This window comes from Coturnix japonica, unplaced genomic scaffold (assembly GCF_054131305.1).
Source record: "Coturnix japonica strain WE unplaced genomic scaffold, WE-NBRP24 Scf103, whole genome shotgun sequence".
NCBI lineage: Eukaryota > Metazoa > Chordata > Aves > Galliformes > Phasianidae > Coturnix > Coturnix japonica.
In genome coordinates this window covers 185,493-205,207 of record NW_028189006.1, presented here as the reverse complement: position 1 = coordinate 205,207, position 19,715 = coordinate 185,493, and the positions used below count along the sequence as shown (strand labels likewise).

Sequence of the window (19,715 nt, the reverse complement as noted above, 5' to 3'; positions counted from 1 at the left end):
TTGCTCGCAGTGCCCCCACCCATCGCCCACTCCCCCTCTCCATTCCTCCTCCCCCCCCCATAGCCCCCCCCCATAGCGCGGTCCCGGGGCCGCGCTGCGCGCTCCCGCCGCTCCTCGGGGCCGCGCGGTGCTCGGGGCCGCGCTCGTCTGTCCCCGAGCGGACGGAGGCGGCGGCGATGCGGCCGCGGCGCTGAGCGCGGGGGGGGGCCCGGTGGGGCCGGGGAGGGGGGGGGGGGGGGTCCCGGTCCGGGGGGTTTCCCGGTCCGGCACCCCCCGCTCCCATCGCGATGGGCGAATGGACGATCCTGGAGCGGCTGCTGGAGGCGGCGGTGCAGCAGCACTCCACCATGATCGGCAGGTGAGCCCCAACCGGGACCCCCCCGCGACCCCCGCACCGGGACATGCCCCCCCGGGACCCCCACGGTCCGCCCTCCTCGGGCTCCTGCGGCCCCTCTGCCCTCACCCACCACGGGGAGGGAGATGGGGGGGGTCCCGTTGTCACCTCCGGGGATGGAGGGGACACCACGGGGACATTCACAGCTCAGCGTGGGGACATCGCTCCCACCCGTGTCCCCAACCCCTTCGTGGGGACATGGCTCCCACCCGTGTCCCCGGAGCACCCCGGCTCCCCCCGCCGTGCTGTGACGTGGGCTGTGCTCCACCTGCCGCCCCGGGGGTCCCTGTGTCCCCTCGTCCCCATCCCCGTGTGCTGGTGGAGCCGATCGATGTGACACCGAATGGGCCAAGGTCAGCGCTGACACCGTGTGGGGACGGGGGGGACCCACGGGTGGGGAGGGGTCTGAGGTGGGACCCGTGGGAAGGACCCGCTGTACACACAGGGCCTGGCTGGCCTTGGCTGGGGGGCTGGGGGTGCCCATGGTGGACTGGTGTTGAAATGGGACCCATAGGTGTGACCCCAGTGTCCATGTAGGGTGTACATCCCATGGTGGGACCCATAGGTGTGACCCCAATGTCCATGTAGGGTGTACATCCCATGGTGGGACCCATAGGTGCAACCCCAATGTCCATGTAGGGTGTACATCCCATGGTGGGACCCATAGGTGTGACCCCAATGTCCATGTAGGGTGTACATCCCATGGTGGGACCCATAGGTGTGACCCCAATGTCCATGTAGGACACATCCCATGGTAGGTATGACCCCATTGCCTGTACAGGACACATTGTGGTACCCTCAGGGTTGACCCCATTGACTGTGTAGGACACTCAGCCCATGGTATGACCCTTACAAATGACCCTATTGTCCATGTAGGAGATACATCCCATGGTGGTACCCATAGGTATGATCCCATTGTCCATATAGGGTACACATCTCATGGTAGGTATGATCCTGTTGTCCATACAGGACACACATCCCATGGTAGACACGACCCCACTGTCCCTATAGGACACACATCCCATGGTAGATACGACCCCATTGTCCCTATAGGACACACATCCCATGGTAGATATGACCCCATTGTCCCTATAGGACACACATCCCATGGTAGATACGACCCCATTGTCCCTATAGGACACACATCCCATGGTAGGTATGACCCCATTATCTCTATAGGACACACATCCCATGGTAGATATGACCCCATTGTCCCTATAGGACACACATCCCATGGTAGGTATGACCCCATTATCTCTATAGGACACACATCCCATGGTAGGTATGACCCCACTGTCCCTATAGGACACACATCCCATGGCGTTACCCCCCCACCTGACCCCTCTGTCCCCTCTCTCCCCTCAGGATCCTGCTGACGGTGGTGGTGATTTTCCGCATCCTGATCGTGGCCATTGTGGGTGAGACGGTGTACGAGGACGAGCAGACCATGTTCATGTGCAACACGCTGCAGCCGGGCTGCAACCAGGCGTGCTACGACAAAGCCTTCCCCATCTCCCACATCCGATACTGGGTCTTCCAGATCATCCTGGTCTGCACCCCCAGCCTCTGCTTCATCACCTACTCTGTGCACCAGGCGGCCAAGCAACGTGAGCGCCGTTATTCCTTCCTCTACCCGCTCCTGGAACGCGACGCCAAGAAGGCGAGGACGCTCAATGGCGTTTTGGCACCCGGCGCCGACGGCGGCACCAAGGACGAACCCGAATGCTTGGAAGCCAAAGAGCTGCCCAGCACCCCGCCACGCCGCGCCAAGGCCAAGAGGCAGGAGGGCATCTCCCGCTTCTACGTCATCCAGGTGGTGTTTAGGAACGCGCTGGAGATCGGCTTCCTGGCCGGGCAGTACTTCCTATACGGCTTCAACGTCCCCGCCATCTTCGAGTGCGACCGCTACCCCTGCGTCAAAGAGGTGGAGTGTTACGTCTCGAGGCCGACGGAGAAAACCGTCTTCCTGGTGTTTATGTTTGCGGTCAGCGGGATCTGCGTGCTGCTCAACCTGGCCGAGCTCAACCACCTGGGATGGCGCAAAGTCAAGGCCGCGGTGCGAGGTGTGCAGGCCAGGAGGAAATCCTTGGTGGAGGTGAGGAAGAAAGATGGCGCCGCGTTGACCCCAGCGCCCACCCTGGGCCGCACACAGTCCAGTGAGTCCGCATATGTTTAACAGCACAGCCCGACCCCCCCCCCCACAACCACCACCCATGGGTGCTGTGTTGGGGCACTGAGTGGGGGGGTGCAGGATCCCACCCCCCCCCACCCCAAAAACCATGACACCCCTTTACCTCTTCCTCCCATTAATTGAGGATTTGGGGGTGGTCGTCAGCTTCATCATGGTGCAAAAGCAGGAGTGGGGGGGGGCCCACTACCTGCAGGGTTTTGCTTTTTTGGGGGGAAGGGTTGGGATTGACTTATTTATATATTTATTGGGGGTTGGGGGGGGAAATGGGGTGAGAAAAGAGGGGAAATTTGGGAGGGGGGGGATCCTTGTGATGTAAATAAAGTGGAGGTTTGAGGATGCTGCCCTCTGCCTCAGGGTGTGTGTGTGGAAGGGGGGAGGGGGGAAAGGGGGGGGGTGAGCCCCTCCCTGCTGCCCCATAAGCCCTCCCACAGCCCCACCCCCAACAGAGTGGGGGTGTTGGGGGGCAGGGCGCTGTACCATCACACATCCCCCCCCCCCAGGATTTACTGTGCTTAATCCACTCACTAATAGCTCTAAAGAAGGGAAAGGGGCTGAGCCAGGCACCATCTGCCAGGAACCAACCCCCCCCACCCACACACAACAGGGGGGGGGCAATGCTCCTCCCCAGCCCCACCTGTGCCCCCCCAGCCCCTTGTGCCCCCACCATGCAAACCAGGAGGCGAGGATGGGGCACAGAGGGGTTTTATTGGGCTGAGGATCCACAGCTACAACCTGCAACAGAGACAGAGGTGGGTTGAGGGGGGGGGGACGCTCAGCCCCACTGCACCCCCCCCAGTGCCCCCCCTCCATGGTTCCTACTCACGTCACTTCCCGGAACGCCCTCTTCTCCACGTACTTCAGGCGGTATTTCCTCTTGAACCTGGAAGAGGAGGAGGAGGAGGGGAGGGGGCTCAGAATGGACCCCAAATCCACCCCCAAAATCCACCCCCAGGCCCCCCCCCACTCACTTTGCCCGCTCGCGGGGCTCAATCAGGCTCCGTTTCTGAAAGCTCTTGAAGCGGTCGTGCAGGAGGCTGCCCTCAGGCTGAAAAGGGGGGGGGGGAGCACAGGTTGGGGGCTGTGGGGTCACTACAAAACCCCCCACCCTGCCCTACAGACCCCCCCCCCTCAACCTGGGGGTCCGGCGCCCTCAGTGCCCAAGCCCCCACCCCCATGGTGAGGCCCTGGGAACGCTGGGGAGATCTTCACATTCCACAGCACGGGGCTGCAAATCCTCTCAGTGCAAGGATGGGGCTCATCACAGGGCGCCGGCCCCCAGACCCACAACAGCCCCCCACCAAAACCCACCCCCACATGATGCCAACACCCCAATACCAACACCAAGACCCCAAAAGCCAATGTCAAGACCTGGAAACCAAATCCCTCAAAGCCAATGCCAAGACCCAACACTCCATGTTAAACCCCAACTCCAGGACCCCAAAACCCAACATCCAAACCCCAATACCAAGACCCCCCATCCCCAGTACCACGACCCCAAAACTCCAACGCCAAGACCCCAAACTCCAATGCAAGACCCCCAGCCCATCACTAAGACCCCAAACCCAACACCAAGACCATCAATTCCAACACCAAGACCCCAAACTCCAACACCAAGACCCCAAACCCAATGCCAAGACCCAACACTCCATGTTAAACCAACCCCAACCCCCCCCCAACCCCAACCCCCCCCCACCTTCAGCGTTCGCAGCGACTCCGCCAACTCATCGCTCAGCTGCACCTCCAGCGCGGGGTCCTCATACCTGTCAGATCCATGGGGAGGGGGCTCAGCACATCACGTGCTGCCCCCCACCCCAAAGCCCCCCCACAGCTCCCCCCCACTCACTTGAGCCTCCCCAGGCGCCGCGGCAGCCCCTCCATCTGTCGCCGTTTGGCCTCTCGCTGCATCCTCCGTCGCAGCAGCTCCTGCTCCCAGCACCGCAGCTGCCGGCCCAGCGAGCGCAGACGGAACAGCTGCTGCCTCCGGCCCCGCAGCAACTTGTCCTGCCGCCGACGCAGCTCCTGGAGGGGGGAGAAAAACACAGTGTCAGAGCCCCCCCAGCAGGTCAGACCCCAACACCCCCCCCCAACACCAGGTCAGACCCCAACCACCCCCCCCCCCAACACCAGGTCAGACCCCAACCACCCCCCCCCCCCAACACCAGGTCAGACCCCAACCCTCCCCCCCCCCAACACAAGGTCAGACCCCAACCCTCCCCCCCCCAACACAAGGTCAGACCCCAACCCTCCCCCCCCCAACACAAGGTCAGACCCCAACCCTCCCCCCCCACCAACACCAGGTCAGACCACAACCCTCCCCCAGGTCAGGCCCCCCCCCAACCAGGTCATACCTCCCCAAGCCCCCCACCCACATTACCCCCCAACCCCCCCACCTGTGCCCGTGCTTCCTTCTCTTTCCTCCTCTGCTGCTCCGTCTTCTTGCCCGGCCTGGGGGGCGGCTTTGGGGGCTCTGTGGGGTCTGAGGGCTGTGCCCCCCCTTCCATTGCTTCTTCCTTCTTCTCCTCCTCTTCCTCCTCCTCCTCACTCCCCGACTCCTCCAGCAGCCCCTCGCACTGCTCCCGGAACACCGTCTCCTGTGGGCAAAGCACCGTCAGCCCCCTCCCACTCCATTATATTAGGGGAGGGGGCTGCCCTAACCCCCTCCCTTCACCCAAAGACCCCAACCCAGCAGGCTGTTCTGGGGGGTCCCACGGGGTCTCACCGCAGTGGGGGCCTCAGCAGCTGTGGGGAAGCGAAGCTGCCGCTCCACTTTATCCTCCGCTCTCTTCTTCCTCACCTCCACCTCATGTGCCTTCAGCAGCAGCGCCTGCAGGGGGGGGGACACATACAGCCCCATCACCCCCCATTCTGTGGGTGAAGCCCCCCCACCCCACTAATACAATCACACCCCCCCCCAAACCTGGTGGTCCTCGAAGGTGGGGTTGTAGGACCCCCCGGGGGCGATCACCTCCACGGCTGGGAGCTGTGATGGCTTCTTCAGCAGCCTGGGGGGGCGCTGGAAAAAAGGGGGGGGGCAGCCACTGTGAGGGATCTGCTGGGCTGTGCCCCCCCCCCCAAACACTCCCCAACCCCCCCCAGCTCACCTTCACCCTCTGCTTCTTTGTCTGCTGCAGGAACCATTCATCCTGCCCCACCAGCGGCTGATCCAGGGGGTCTGTGGGGACACAGAGACACCATTTCCAGCCATCCCCCCCCCCCATTTCCATCCATCCCATCCCAAATGCCCCCCCCACGTCCATCTATTCCATCACACCCCCCCACTACCATCCATCCCATCCCATCTGCCCCCCCACTTCCATCCATCCCATCCCAACCCCCCCCCATTACCATCTAGCCCCCCCATTTCCATCCCACTCCCCCCCCAAACCATTTCCATCCACCCCATCCCAACCCTCCCCCCATTTACATCCCCATCTCCCACCCCACTTCCATCCCCCACCCCCCCACCCCATTTCCACCCCCCCCCCCTCACCCATTCCCAACCATTCCCCCCATCTTCCATCCAACCTCCCCCAAACCTTCCCCCCATTTTAACCCCCCCCCCCATCCTTACTATCAGCTGCCCAGATATCATAGAAGCTCCTGCCCGGGTCTATTCTCCCCTTTTCAAGTGTTTTATCCCTGGGGGGGGCAGATTTTTGCAGCCTTGCTTGAAGCAATCGTTCAGCTCGTGGTAACACCCCCCTCTGCGCCATCCTCTCCCAGAACTGCTTCTTCTGCCGTTCCTTCCTCCCATTGGGGATCTGATGGGACAAAATGCTGCGGGGGGGGGGTGGGTGGTCAGAGTGGGGGGGGGTCTCATACAGGACCCCCCCATAGATAGGAACAGTGCTCACTCTTTGGGTACTGGTACTTTGGAGTCAGGCTGCAACACCAGGTCAATGTGAAGGGGTTTCTCATGAGGTTTCTCATGGGTTTTCTTCTTCTTTTTCCGTCCTGGGGGGATTTGGGGGGGGATATAAATAAAGCCCCTCTCCACCCCCAAAATAATGGGGAAGGGTCTTAAAGGAGCACCCAACCCCCCCCCATAGCACTCACCCTTCTCAGCATTGCCTTTATCCACAAAGAAGAGCCCTGAGTTGGGCTGTTCTGCTATCAGACCGCTGCCAAAAAGATGGGGAGGGGGTGTTTAAAGTGACACCCCTCATCCTCATAGACCCCCACCACCTGCCAGACCCCCCCCCCCCAAACTTCCAGACCCCTTCTACCTTCTGGACCTCCCCCTCTTCCAGACCCCTCCTCACCTTACAGACCCCCCCCCCCAACCCTCTGGACTCCCTCTACCTTCCAGAACCACCCCCCTCCCCCCAATCCTCTGGACCCTCCCCATTTTCCGGACCCCCCCCCAACCCTTCAGACTCCCTCTACCTTCTGGACCCCCCCAACCCACCGAACCCCCCCCCACCTTCCAGACACCCCCAACCCTCCAGACTCCCCGCCCTCCACCCTCCAGACCCCCCCCCCCACTTTCTGTACCCCCCCCCCCATCCCTCCGGACCCTCCCCACCTTTTGGTCCCCCTCAACCCTCCGGACCCCCCCCACCTTCCAGACCCTCCCCACTTTTACAGACCCCCCCAACCCACCCTCTGGACCCCCCCCACCTTCCGGACCCCCTCCAACTTCCAGACCCCCCCCCCACCCCCTCCAGATTCCCTCTATCTTACGGACCCCCCCCCCCCCCAACCCTCTGGACCCTCCCCACCCTCCGGCCCCCCCCCACTTTTACAGACCCCCCCCAACCCACCCTCTGGACCCCCCCCACCTTCCAGACCCCCCCCCAACTCTCCGCCCCCCCCCCTCACCCCGCCACACGCTGCTGTACAGTCACATCATCGAGGAAGTCTCCGATCTCTCGGCCCAGCCGCGCCTCGGGCCCGGCCCAGCGCTTCCAGCCCTTCTTCCGGTTCCGTGGGCCGCGGTTCCGTCTCCGGGCCGTGGCGGTGTCCCGGGCCGTCGGGGTGAGGCCCAGGAACGAATCCGACTCCGCCACCGCCGCCATATTGGAAGAGAGAGCGTGCGGGGAGCAGAGCGCCGGAAGTATAGCGCAGGTACTTCCGGTTTCCGGGATGGGGAGAGCGCCCCCTTGTGGCTGGAGGACCCACGAGCCGCCTCCCCACGCGCAGAACCACGTGACGTTCTGCTCCCACCCCTTTATCGTCCCCATACATCCCCCCGTATACAACCCCCCTTGTAGGCCCCCTATATATATATATATCCCCCCTAAACCCTCCATATATAACCCCTCATGTCCCCCCACACCCTCCATGTGTCCCCCATATAGAACCCCAAGTCTCCCCAGACATCCCCCCATACAGACCCCCCCATATATACATCCCCCTATATATAGCCCCCCATACACACCCCGTATATAACCCCATACCTCCCCATACACCCCCATACACCCCCCATATCTCTCCATACACCCCCCATACCCCCCCATACCCCCCCATACACCCCCCATACCCCCCCATGCCCCCCCATACCCCCCTCATACCCCCCCATACACCCCATACACCCCATACACCCCCATATACCCCATACCCCCCCATATACCCCCCCATACGCCCCCATATCCCCCCATACCCCCCATACACCCCCATACACACACACACACACACACTCTGCTCTCATCGCTCCGTCCCCTTTATTTCCCCAACATACACCATATATACCCCCCATACCCCCACCATACCCCCCCATACCCCCCACACCCCTCATACCCCTCCCATACCCTCCCATACCCCCTATACCCCCATATCCCCCCCATACACCCCATATACCCCCCATACACACACACACACTGCTCTCATCGCTCCGTCCCCTTTATTTCCCCAACATACACCATATATACCCCCCATACCCCCACCATACCCCCCCATACACCCCCATACACCCCCATACCCCCCATACCCCCCACACCCCTCATACCCCTCCCATACCCTCCCATACCCCCCATACACCCCAATACCCCCCCTATATACCCCCCATACACACACACACACTCCGCTCCCATCTCTCCATCCCCTTTATTCCCCCTCACTCCGCCGATCCCTTCTGACGCCTCTTGGACGGCGGCACGAGGCGGGGGGGCAGGTCGTTGGGCAGCCCCCTCCCCTCTAATTTAGCCCCGATCAGGTGCCCGGCCAAAGCGAACTCCTCCGCGTCCAACATCCCGTCCCGATCCACGTCGCTCAGCTGCCAGATCCTGCCGAGCACGGAGCGGGGCAGTTTGCTGCCCACCATCCAGCCCCTCGCCTGCCGCCCGCTCAGCTTCCCCCCCATGGGGCACAGCCCGTAGAAGATCTCGTCGTACTTGGCTTTGTCCTTGGTCACCACCCACTCGTCCTCCCCTTCTTCCTCCTCCTCCTCCTCCTCCGCCCCCTCCACGAACGGGCCCCTCCGCGCCCCCTCGAACGCCCCCCCCTGGACCCCCGGCGCCGCCTCCCCCTCCTCGCGGCGGAGCAGCGGCATCAGCGCCGCGATGTCCCGGGTCAGCAGCTCCTCCAGCGCGTCCAGCAGCCGCGGCTTCAGCAACGGGAAACGGGTCAGGTCCTGGGCCAGGAGCTGCTCCTGGGGGGGGTGGGTTGGGGGCGTTGGGGGGAAGGGGACTGAGGTCATTGGGGGGAATGGGATTGGGGTCATTGGGGGAAAATGGGTTGGGGTCGTTGGGGGGAATGGGTTGGGGTTGTTGGGGTTATTGGGTTGGGGTTGTTGGGTTGGGGTCGTTGGGGGGAATGGGATTGGGGTCATTGGGGTCATTGGGGTCATTGGGGTCATTGGGTTGGGGTCGTTGGGGTTGTTGGGTTGGGGTTGTTGGGTTGGGGTCGTTGGGGGGAATGGGACTGAGGTCATTGGGGTTGGGGTTATGGGGTTGGGGTCATTGGGGGGACTGGGATTGGGGTTATTGGGGTTGGGATCATTGGGGTCATTGGGGGGAATGGGATTGGGGTCATTGGGGTCGTTGGGGTCATTGGGGGGAATGGGACTGAGGTCATTGGGGTTGGGGTTATTGGGTTGGGGTCATTGGGGGGACTGGGATTGGGGTTATTGGGGTTGGGGTCATTGGGGCAGGGACTAGGTTGGGATTAAAAGGCTGGGATTGGGATTGGGATTAAGGCTGTTATTGGTGTTGGTGTTGGGGTTGGGATTAAGGCTGGGATTGGGATTAGGATTGAGGCTGGGATTGGGATTAAGGCTGTTGTTGGTGTTGGGGTTGGGATTAATGCTGGGATTAGGATTAATGCTGGGATTGGGGTTAATGCTGGGATTGGGGTTAATGCTGGGATTGGGGTTGATGCTGGGGTTGGGATTGATGCTGGGATTGGGGTTGATGCTGGGGTTGGGATTGATGCTGGGATTGGGGTTGATGCTGGGGTTGGGATTGATGCTGGGGTTGGGATTGATGCTGGGATTGGGGTTGATGCTGTAGTTGGTGCTGGGGTTGGGATTGATGCTGGGATTGGGGTTAATGCTGGGGTTGGGGTTGATGCTGTTGCTGGTGCTGGCCCAGACCTGCATCCTCGCGCAGTCGGGGAAGTCTCCGGGCGGGATGTGCTGCTCCATCTGGATGCGGGCGAACAGCAGCGGCAGCTCCGAGATCAGCTGCTTCTTCTTGTGCCCCTTCCCAAACAGCGCCGGCATCTCCTTCCTCAGGCGGCTCAGGATGTGAGCGTGGACCTTTATGGGGGGGGGACCCTCAGCATCGGGACCCCCAATGTGGGGGGGCAGGGGGGCCGAGAGCCCACCCCCATCTCAACCCACCCCCACCTCATCCCACCCCCACCTCAACCCACCCCCATCTCAACCCATCACAACCCACCCCCACCTCAACCCACCCCCACCTCATCCCACCCCCACCTCAACCCACCCCCACCTCAACCCACCCCCACCTCAACCCACCCCCATCTCAACCCACCCCCACCTCAACCCCCCCCCATCTCAACCCACCCCCATCCCTGTTCCATCGCATCCCCTCCAATGACCCCAACCCAGTGACCCCAGTGCCCCCAATCCGTACCCACAGCTCTCACCCCATATCCCCCTGTGTCCCCCCCGCCCCATATCCCTGCCCCATATCTTTACCCCCCCCCCCCCCATATCCCGCTGCCTTTGGCCCCCTCCCAGCGGGGCCGGATGCGGCTCACAAAGGGCCGCGGCTGCAGGTGGCCGGAAGAGATAAGGCTGAGCCAAAATGGGGGGGGGAATCAAATCAACCCCCCCCCCCCCCAAAATAAAAGGCATCTGCCCCCCCCACCCCACAGCCCCCCCCACCCCCAGCCCCATACACAGAGGTGACACTGATGGGCTGAGCCATGGGAACCCCCCAGCCCTATAGATGCTCCCAGTCCTGGGCGGGGGGTGGGCACTGTGGCAATAAGGGGGACATGGGGGGGTTGGGGGGGGGTTGTGTTAATTATTCTGCAATCAATGTGGAGGAAACCTCGTTAGCTCACGGGAAACCCTTAACGAGGAAACCAGGCACAGGATGTGACTGGAGGGATGGGGGGATGTTCCCACCCCCCCCAATTCAATGTGGGGCCATTGTTGGGGGTGGCCCCGAGCCAGAGGGGAGGGGGGGTGGGGGGGGATCCCCTCCTGGTGCTGGGGGGGGGGGGGAAATGGATGTCCTGACCCTCATACCCCACCATAGTCCCACTCAACCCCCGTAGCCCAACTCACAACCCCCCTATGGCCCCACTCACCCCCACCATAGCCCCCATAGCCCCCCTTACCCCCTCCCATAGCCCCACTTGCCCCCTCATTAGCCCCCCATCCCCCCCCATAGCCCCCCATAGCCCCTCCCATAGGCCCATTAGCCCCTCATTGTCCCCCATGGCCTCACTCAATCCCCCACAGCCCCCCATGTTCCCACTCACCCCCCCATACCCCCCATATGCCCCATATCCCCCCATAGGCCCATTAGCCCTCCATAGTCCCCCATAGCCCACCATAGCCCCACTCACCACCCCCGATAGCCTCATAGGCCCCCAATTAGCCCCCCACAGCCCCCCATACCCCACCATAGCCCCCATATCCCCCCATATCCCCCCATAGCCCCCATATCCCCCCATAGCCCCTCCCATAGGCCCATTAGCCCCCCATAGTCCCCATAGCCTCACTCAATCCCCCATAGCCCCCCATGTCCCCACTCACCCCCCCATACGCCCCATACCCCCCCATAGGCCCATTAGCCCCCCATACCCCACCATAGCCCCCATATCCCCCCATAGCCCCCATATCCCCCCATAGCCCCACATAGCCCCCATATCCCCCCATAGCCCCTCCCATAGGCCAATTAGCCCCCCATAGCCCCACTCACCACCTCTCCATAGCCCCCCATACCCCCCCCGACTCACCCTGACCATCCTTGCCCTCTTAACCAGGTCATTGAGTTTCCTCAGGGCTGAATTTCGGGGCAGGTTCTGGATCTCCTGGAACAAATCCTGCTCCTCCAGCTCAAAGAGCCGCCGGTTGTCGGCGATGAGCAGCGGCTCCGACCAGAAGGAGCCGATAAAGACCCTCAGCACCTCGGGGGTGTTGAACACCTTCCCCAGGGACCACATGAGAGCCCCATAGACCCTCATCAGCTGCTGCGTCTCCACCATGTCGGCCTTGTTCAGCACCACTCGCACTTTGTCCTCGTTGCCCCTCAGCGCCCGAATGGCCTCCGAGAACTCGTCCGAGATCTCCAGCTTGTGGGCGTCGAACAGGAGGATGATGAGATCCACGCGCTCAGCGAACCACTGCAGCACAGCAGGGAAGTCGTAGCCTGGAAGGGGAGAGGGGACAAGGGGGGGTTATAGATTATAGTGCTGAGTGTGAACAGAAACACAAACAGCAACCCCAGGGTTGAGCACAACCACAAACCCAACCACAAACCCCAGTGATGAACCCAACACCAAACCCCAACACCAAACCCTAATCCCAGTGTTGAACCCAACACCAGCACCAAACCCAACCCCAAACCCCAACATTGGACCCAACACCAACCCCAAACCCAACCCCAAACCCCAATGTTGAACCCAACACCAACACCAAAACCCCAACATTGAATCCAACACCAACCCCAAACCCAACCCCAATGTTGAGCCCAACCTCAAACCCCAACGTTGTACCCAACACCAACCCCAAACCCAACCCCAAACCCCAGTGATGAACCCAATACTAACATTGAACCCGACCTTAAACCTCAACATTGTACCCAATATCAACCCCAAGCCCCAGTGCTGAACCCAACATGAAACCCCAACACCAAACCCAAATCCCAACATTGAACCCAACACCAAAACCCCAAACCCCAATGTTGAACCCAACACCAAACCCCAAACCCAACCCCAAACACCAATCCCAGGGTTGAGCCCAACACCAAACCCCAACACCAAACCCTAATCCCAGTGTTGAACCCAACCCCAACCCCAAACCCCAACCCCAAACCCCAATGTTGAACCCAACCTCAAACCCCAACGCTGAACCCAAGACCAACCCCCAACACCAAACCCTAATCCCAGTGTTGAACCCAACACCAACCCCAAACCCCAACACCAAACCCTAATCCCAACGTTGAACCCAACACCAACACGAAACCCAACCCCAAACCCCAGTGATGAACCCAACACCAACACCAAAACCCCAACATTGAACCCAACACCAACCCCAAACCCAACCCCAATGTTGAGCCCAACCCCAAACCCAACCCCAAACCCCAGTGATGAACCCAACATCAACCACAAACCCAACCCCAAACCCCAATGTTGAACCCAACCTCAAACCCCAACGTTGTACCCAACACCAACCCCAAACCCAACCCCAAACCCCAGTGATGAACCCAACATCAGCCACAAACCCAACCCCAAACCCCAGTGATGAACCCAATACTAACACTGAACCCGACCTTAAACCTCAACATTGTACCCAATATCAACCACAAACCCAACCCCAAACCCCAGTGTTGAGCCCAACCCCAAACCCCAGTGATGAACCCAACACCAAACCCCAAACCCAACCCAATGTTGAGCCCAACCCCAAACCCAACCACAAACCCCAGTGATGAACCCAACACCAAACCCCAACACCAAACCCTAATCCCAACATTGAACTCAACCCCAACCCCAATGTTGAACCCAACACCAACCCCCAAACCCCAACATTGAACCCAACCTCAAACTCCAACACTGAACCCAAGACCAACCCCCAACACCAAACCCTAATCCCAGTGTTGAACCCAACACCAACCCCAACCCCAACCCCAACCCCAACCCCAATGTTGAGCCCAACCCCAAACCCAACCCCAAACCCCAGTGATGAACCCACATCAACCACAAACCCAACCCCAAACCCCAATGTTGAACCCAACCTCAAACCCCAACGTTGAACCCAACACCAACCCCAAACCCAACCACAAACCCCAGTGATGAACCCAACACCAAACCCTAATCCCAACATTGAACCCAACACCAAACCCTAATCCCAATGTTGAACCCAACACCAACCCCAACCCCAACCCCAAACCCAACCCCAATGTTGAGCCCAACCCCAAACCCAACCCCAAACCCCCAGTGATGAACCCAACACTAACATTGAACCCAACCTTAAACCTCAACATTGTACCCAATATCAACCCCAAACCCAACCACAAACCCCAGTGATGAACTCAACACCAAACCCCAACACCAAAACCCTAATCCTAGTGTTGAACCCAACACCAGCACCAAACCCAACCCCAAACCCCAATGTTGAACCCAACCCCAAACCCCAAACCCACCCCAACCCCAGTGATGAACCCAACATGAAACCCCAACACCAACCCCAAACCCCAACATTGAACCCAACACCAACCCCAAACCCCAACCCCAACCCAACCCTAACCCCAAACCCCAATGTTGAGCCCAACCCCAAACCCAACCCCAACGTTGAACCCAACACCAACCCCAACCCCAAACCCCAGTGATGAACCCAACATGAAACCCCAACACCAAACGCCAAACCCCAATGTTGAACTCAACCCCAAACCCCAACCCTGAACCCAACCCAGACCCCAGCAGTGACCCCAACCCCGATGCCAAAGTTTGCCCCCAGCCTCCACCCCAACCCCCCCCATAAACCCCAAACCCAACCCCAACCCACAACCCCAATGGGGGCTTATGGGGGGGAGGGGGGGGGGGTCCGGGTGTGATGGACGCGTCCCTTCTCCCCCCCCCCCGCCCATATCTCTGCCCCCCCCCACAGTGGGAGATCCCAGCCTAAAAATAACCCAAAAACACCAAAAAAGGGAAAAACGTGGAACAGCCCCAAAACGGCCCCAATGGCCCCGGACCGACCCGACCCCATCCCCCCCCCATCCCCCCCCCACATCCCCCCCCACATTCCCCCTCCATCCCCTCCCCATTCCTGCCCCCCCCCCCTTTAGAACCGCCCCATCCCTCAGGAGCAGCCCAGTGCCCCCCCCGCCCCCCCCCACATTCCAGCCCCGGGAGCGCCCGGGCTGGGCCGGAACGTGGCGCTGCGTCCAACGCGGCCCAACCCGGAGCCCCCCCCCAGGACCCCCCAGGGAGCACAGCTCAGCCCCACACCCCATGTGCCCCCCCCCCCCCCCCCCCCCCCATTGCTGTGGGGCCGCCTCCAGCTCTTGGCCGCGGTTCAGCCTTTGGGGTGGGGAAGGAAAAAGGGGGTGGGGGGACCCCCCCACTTTGTGCAGGGGGGGGGGGGCACCGCCCCATGGCGCAGCTCCCGGCTGTTCCCTTTGGCACCGTTGGGGGGGGGGGGGTGTTGCACCATCCCCCTTTGGCCCCGTGTTTTGCAACCCCCCCCCCCTCCAACGCCCCCCAACCCACTGGGATCCCCCCCAACCACCCCAATTTGAGGGGCTTTTCCCATCAGCCCCCCCACCCCCCAACCACCCCCAAGCAGCAGTTCTGCTCTGCCACCCATTTCGCTGTGCCCCCCCCCCCCCATTTCACAGTGCCCCCATCTCTCTGTACCCCCCCCCTTCCACCATGGACCCCCAACCTCTCCATGCCCCCCCCCATACCCACCCGTACGCCCCTATTTCACCTCCAACCACCCCTCACTGCGACCCCCCCCCCATTCCTCCCCCCCCATTCCTGTGTGCCCCCCCCCATATCTCCCTACCCCCATCTCTGTGCCCCCCCCCCCTTCCACCATGGACCCCCAACCTCTCCGTGCCCCCCCCATACCAGCCTGTACACCCCATTTCTCCCCCCCAAATCCCTGTGTGCCCCCCCCATATCTCCCTACCCCCATCTCTGTACCCCCCCCCTTCCACCATGGACCCCCAAACTCTCCGTGCCCCCCCCCATACCCTCCTGTACACCCCATTTCTCCCCCCCAAATCCCTGTGTTCCCCCCCCCCCATATCTCCCTACCCCCATCTCTGTGCCCCCCCCCATTTACCACCACCACCCCCATTTATCGCCCCCCCCCCTTTACCGCTCCCCCCTCCCCATTTGCGACCCCCCCCCCCATTTACCGCCCCCCCCCCCATTTGCGACCCCCCCCCATTTACCACCCCCCCCCATTTATCGCCCCCCCCATTTACCCCCCCCCCCCATTTACCTCTGCAGACTCGCTGTTTGGCCCCGGACAAGATGCCGGGGGTGTCGATGAGGCTGATACTCTCCAGCACCTGGTTGGGGAGGTGGGCGCACATGAACCTGGGGGGGGGGTTTGTAACACACAGATATTGGGGGGGGGTGTCGGGCACTGTCCGTTCGGACCCCCCCCACCGCCCCCCCCCCCCCTGTGCCTGACTCCGAGTTTCCAAAGGCTTTGGCAGCTCCGGGGCTGAATTCCTGAGCGCTAAATCATCCCCCCCCCCCTGCAAAGCGGGGGGAGACCCGGAGGGGGGGGGGCATACAGGAATCCCCCCCCCAAATAGAAAAGCAGAGCCCCGGACCCCCCCAATGCAGGGCTGATGTTTAGCCAAATAAAATCCAATTGGGGCCACCGCGATCTGCCCCAAATCTGCCCATTTTGCCCCCAAAATGTGACCGATTTGGCTCAATGACCCCCCCCCTCCAATGCCCCGATGAGAAACAAGGGTGGAATTTAGACTGAGGAGGAACCCAAGGGGAATTTTGGGGCTGGTTTGGACCCAAATCGGCCCATTTTCCACCCAAAACTTTTGGGGTGAGGACCACCAGGGTGCAGCTCTTAGGGCAGCAGAGAGCAAAGAAAAAAGCCCATTTTGGGTTGAAAAAAGGCCATTTTGGGCTGAAAAAAGCCCATTTTGGGCTGAAAAAATCCCATTTTAGCACCTCTTCCCCCCAACCAGCACCACTAAAGTGCAGCACTTAGGGCAGCGGCGAGCACCCCCCCAAAAGAGCAGCATTTTGGGCTGAGAAAAGGTCATTTTGGGCTGAAAAAATGCCATTTGGGGCTGAAAAAAGGCCATTTTGGGATGAAATAAGCCCATTTTGGGCTGAAAAAAGGGCATTTTGGGCTGAAAAAAGGCAATTTGGGGCTGAAAAAAGGACATTTTGGTCTGAAATAAGCCCATTTTGGAGCTGAAAAAAGGCAATTTGGGGCTGGAAAAAGAGCGTTTTGGGCTGAGAAAAGGCCATTTTGGGCTGAAAAAAGGCAATTTGGGGCTGGAAAAAGGCCATCTGGGGCTAAAAAAGGCCATTTGGGGCTGAAAAAAAGGCCATTTGGGACTAAAAAAGACCATTTTGGGCTGAAAAAAGGCCATCTGGGGCTAAAAAGGGCCATTTTGGGGCTGAAAAAAGGCCATCTGGGGCTAAAAAAGACCATTTTGGGCTGAAAAAAGGCCATCTGGGGCTAAAAAGGGCCATTTTGGGCTGAAAAAGACCATTTTGGGCTCAAAAAAGGCCACCTGGAGCTAAAAAAGACCATTTTGGGCTGAAAAAAAGGCCATTTGGGACTAAAAAAGGCCATTTTGGGCTGAAAAAAGGCCATTTGGGGCTAAAAAAGGCCATTTGGGACTAAAAAAGGCCATTTTGGGCTGAAAAAAGCCCATTTGGGGCTGAAATAATCCCATTTTAGCATCTCCCCCCCCAACCATCACTCACCGGTTGAGAAACGTGTTCCCAAAGGGGTTCAGTTTGCGGAAGGGTTTGTTGGGGTCGACGATGAGCGCGTTGCCGGGCGTGATGCCGGCGGTGTCGCCGTGCATGATGGCCACAAACGAATCCGTGGTGGGTTCGGGGCCCACGCGGGAGCCGGGAATATCCTCCTCTAATAGATAACGGATGAAGGTCGTCTTCCCGGTGGAGTATTGCCCCGCCACCAGCACCATGGGCTTGTTGTCGAAGTCGGCGTCTTCCAACGCGGGTGAATGGAAGTCATGGAAGCGATAATATTCCTCGACCGGGAGCAGCTTCTTCTTGTAGAGCTCCTTCAGCCCCGCCGTCACCGTGCGAACAACCTCGGGGCTCTTCTTGTCGTGACGCCGCATCCAGCTGAACATGGCGGCGCCGTCAGCACCGGGCCATGGGCCGGGACAGGGGGGATATGGAGCGAAGGGGGTCTTTGGTGAGTAATAGGGGGGCTTTTCTGGTGGGTTCTGGTGGGTTCTGGTGGGTTTTGGTGGGTTTTGGTGGGTTCCGGTCGTCTTTGGTGGGTTCTGGTGGGTTCTGGTGGGTTCTGGTGGGTTTTGGTGGTCTTTGGTCTGTTTTAGTGGGTTCCAGTGGTCTTTGGTGGGTTCTGGTGGGTTCCGGTGGTCTTTGGTGGGTTTTGGTGGGTTTTAGTGGGTTCCGGCGGTCTTTGGTGGGTTTTGGTGGGTTCTGGTGGTCTTTGATGGGTTTTGGTGGTCTTTGGTGGGTTTTGGTGGTCTTTTGGAGGTCTTGGTTGGGTTTTTAGTGCTCTTTGTGGTTCTTTAGGGCTCTTCTTTGGGTTTTTGGTGGTCTTCGTTGGGTTTTTGGTGCTCTTTGGGTCTCTTTATGTCTCTTCTTTGGGTTTTTGGTGCTCTTTGGGTCTCTTTATGGCTCTTCGTTGGGTTTTTGGTGGTCTCTAGGTTTTAATGGGGGTCTTCTTTGGGTTCTTGGTGCTCTTCGGGGCTCTGTTGGGTTCTTGGTGGTCTTTGAGTTCTCTGGGGGGTCTTGGTTGGGTTTCTGGCGATCCCTGGGTTCTTTAGGGGATCTTCGTTGGGTTTTTGGTGCTCTTTGGGTTCTTTAGAGGGTCTTTGTTGGGTTTTTTGTGGTCTTTTGGGGGTCTTCGTTGAGTTCTGGTTGTCTTTGAAAGTCTTTTTGTTGGGTTTTTGGTGGTCTTTGGCTTCTTTGTGAGCCTTCGTTGGGTTTCTGGGGCTCTTTGGTGGGTTTTGGTGCTTTTTGGTGTCCTTCCGTGTTCTTTGCCGACTCCTTTTGGTTCCTCAGGTGGGTTCTGTTGCTCCCTGTTGAGTTCTGGTCGATGTTTGTTGGTCTCTGTGGTTCCTCAGTGGGTTTTTTTGGGGTCTTTATGGTTCTTTGGAGCTCCCGGTGTGTTCTGCTGGTCTCTGAGCCGACGCTCGCTGCGTTCAGTGGGGAAAACGCTGGTTTTCCACCCAAAAAAAGGGTGGTTTTCTGCTCCAAAAAAACTTGATTTCCAACCCCAAAAAAGCTCTTCCCTCCCCCCCTGTAAAAAAAGGGACTTTTCCACCCAAAAGTGTTTCCCACCCCCCGGTTTGGGGCAGGTGTGGGGCGGAGCTGTGGGGCTGCCTTGCTGCCTTTGGTTTCACCCCACTCTCCCGGAGCGACTGAGAGCGGCCGGGAGGCGGCGGGGGAGAAAAGGGCCGGGATGGGAGGGAAAAAGGGGGGGGGGTGGAATATATTACCATAAATTACGGGAAGGGGGGGGGGGAGGGAGGGGGGAGATGAAGGCAGAGCCATAAAAGAGGAAAAAAAAAGGGGTAAAAAATAATGAATAAAATAAAGGTTGAGTTGAGGCGGAGCCGGAGCCGGGTCCCTCCTTCCCTCCTTCCCTTCCGGACAGCGCCGGACCCCCCCCCACATCCACCCTCCCCATAGACCCCCCCCCAACGAGGTCCCACCCAAACACAGCGCTGCTGCCAAAAGGGGCTTCAAAAGAGCGAAAAGCGTCGGATTTAAACCCAAAAGGAGGTCGGGTCGGGTCGGGACGGGGATGGGATGGGAGGAAAAGAG

The 19,715-nt window shown here is 60.1% G+C and overlaps 3 protein-coding genes across 4 annotated transcripts; 1 reads left to right on the top strand and 2 right to left on the bottom strand.

Annotated features, from left to right (window-relative positions):
- Nucleotides 1-123: 123 nt before the first annotated feature.
- Nucleotides 124-2,926, top strand: LOC146751291 (gap junction delta-2 protein-like). Of its 2 annotated transcripts, none has more exons than XM_085534920.1 (2): nt 124-358; nt 1,760-2,926. In XM_085534920.1, exons 1-2 carry the CDS (start codon nt 288-290, stop codon nt 2,568-2,570), a joined length of 882 nt encoding a protein of 293 aa, XP_085391046.1. In that variant the 5' UTR covers nt 124-287; the 3' UTR covers nt 2,571-2,926. The 2 variants fall into 2 exon arrangements, with proteins under 2 accessions (XP_085391046.1, XP_085391045.1); XM_085534919.1 differs by lacking the exon at nt 124-358 and adding an exon at nt 407-747.
- A 345-nt stretch (nt 2,927-3,271) lies between these two features.
- Nucleotides 3,272-7,615, bottom strand: NOP53 (NOP53 ribosome biogenesis factor). Its single transcript, XM_085534916.1, has 13 exons — nt 7,407-7,615; nt 6,642-6,706; nt 6,440-6,539; nt 6,157-6,362; nt 5,687-5,757; nt 5,503-5,598; nt 5,305-5,409; nt 4,976-5,176; nt 4,429-4,604; nt 4,279-4,345; nt 3,554-3,630; nt 3,409-3,465; nt 3,272-3,317 (listed from the first exon to the last, which is right to left on the bottom strand). Exons 1-13 carry the CDS (start codon nt 7,601-7,603, stop codon nt 3,311-3,313), a joined length of 1,425 nt encoding a protein of 474 aa, XP_085391042.1. The 5' UTR covers nt 7,604-7,615; the 3' UTR covers nt 3,272-3,310.
- A 996-nt stretch (nt 7,616-8,611) lies between these two features.
- LOC107307111 (EH domain-containing protein 2) lies at nt 8,612-19,441 on the bottom strand. The gene is made up of 5 exons (XM_085534915.1): nt 17,649-19,441; nt 16,177-16,274; nt 11,961-12,373; nt 10,117-10,281; nt 8,612-9,174 (listed from the first exon to the last, which is right to left on the bottom strand). The coding sequence occupies exons 1-5, from the start codon at nt 18,044-18,046 to the stop codon at nt 8,641-8,643; spliced, it is 1,608 nt and encodes a 535-aa protein (XP_085391041.1). The 5' UTR covers nt 18,047-19,441; the 3' UTR covers nt 8,612-8,640.
- Nucleotides 19,442-19,715: the final 274 nt, after the last annotated feature.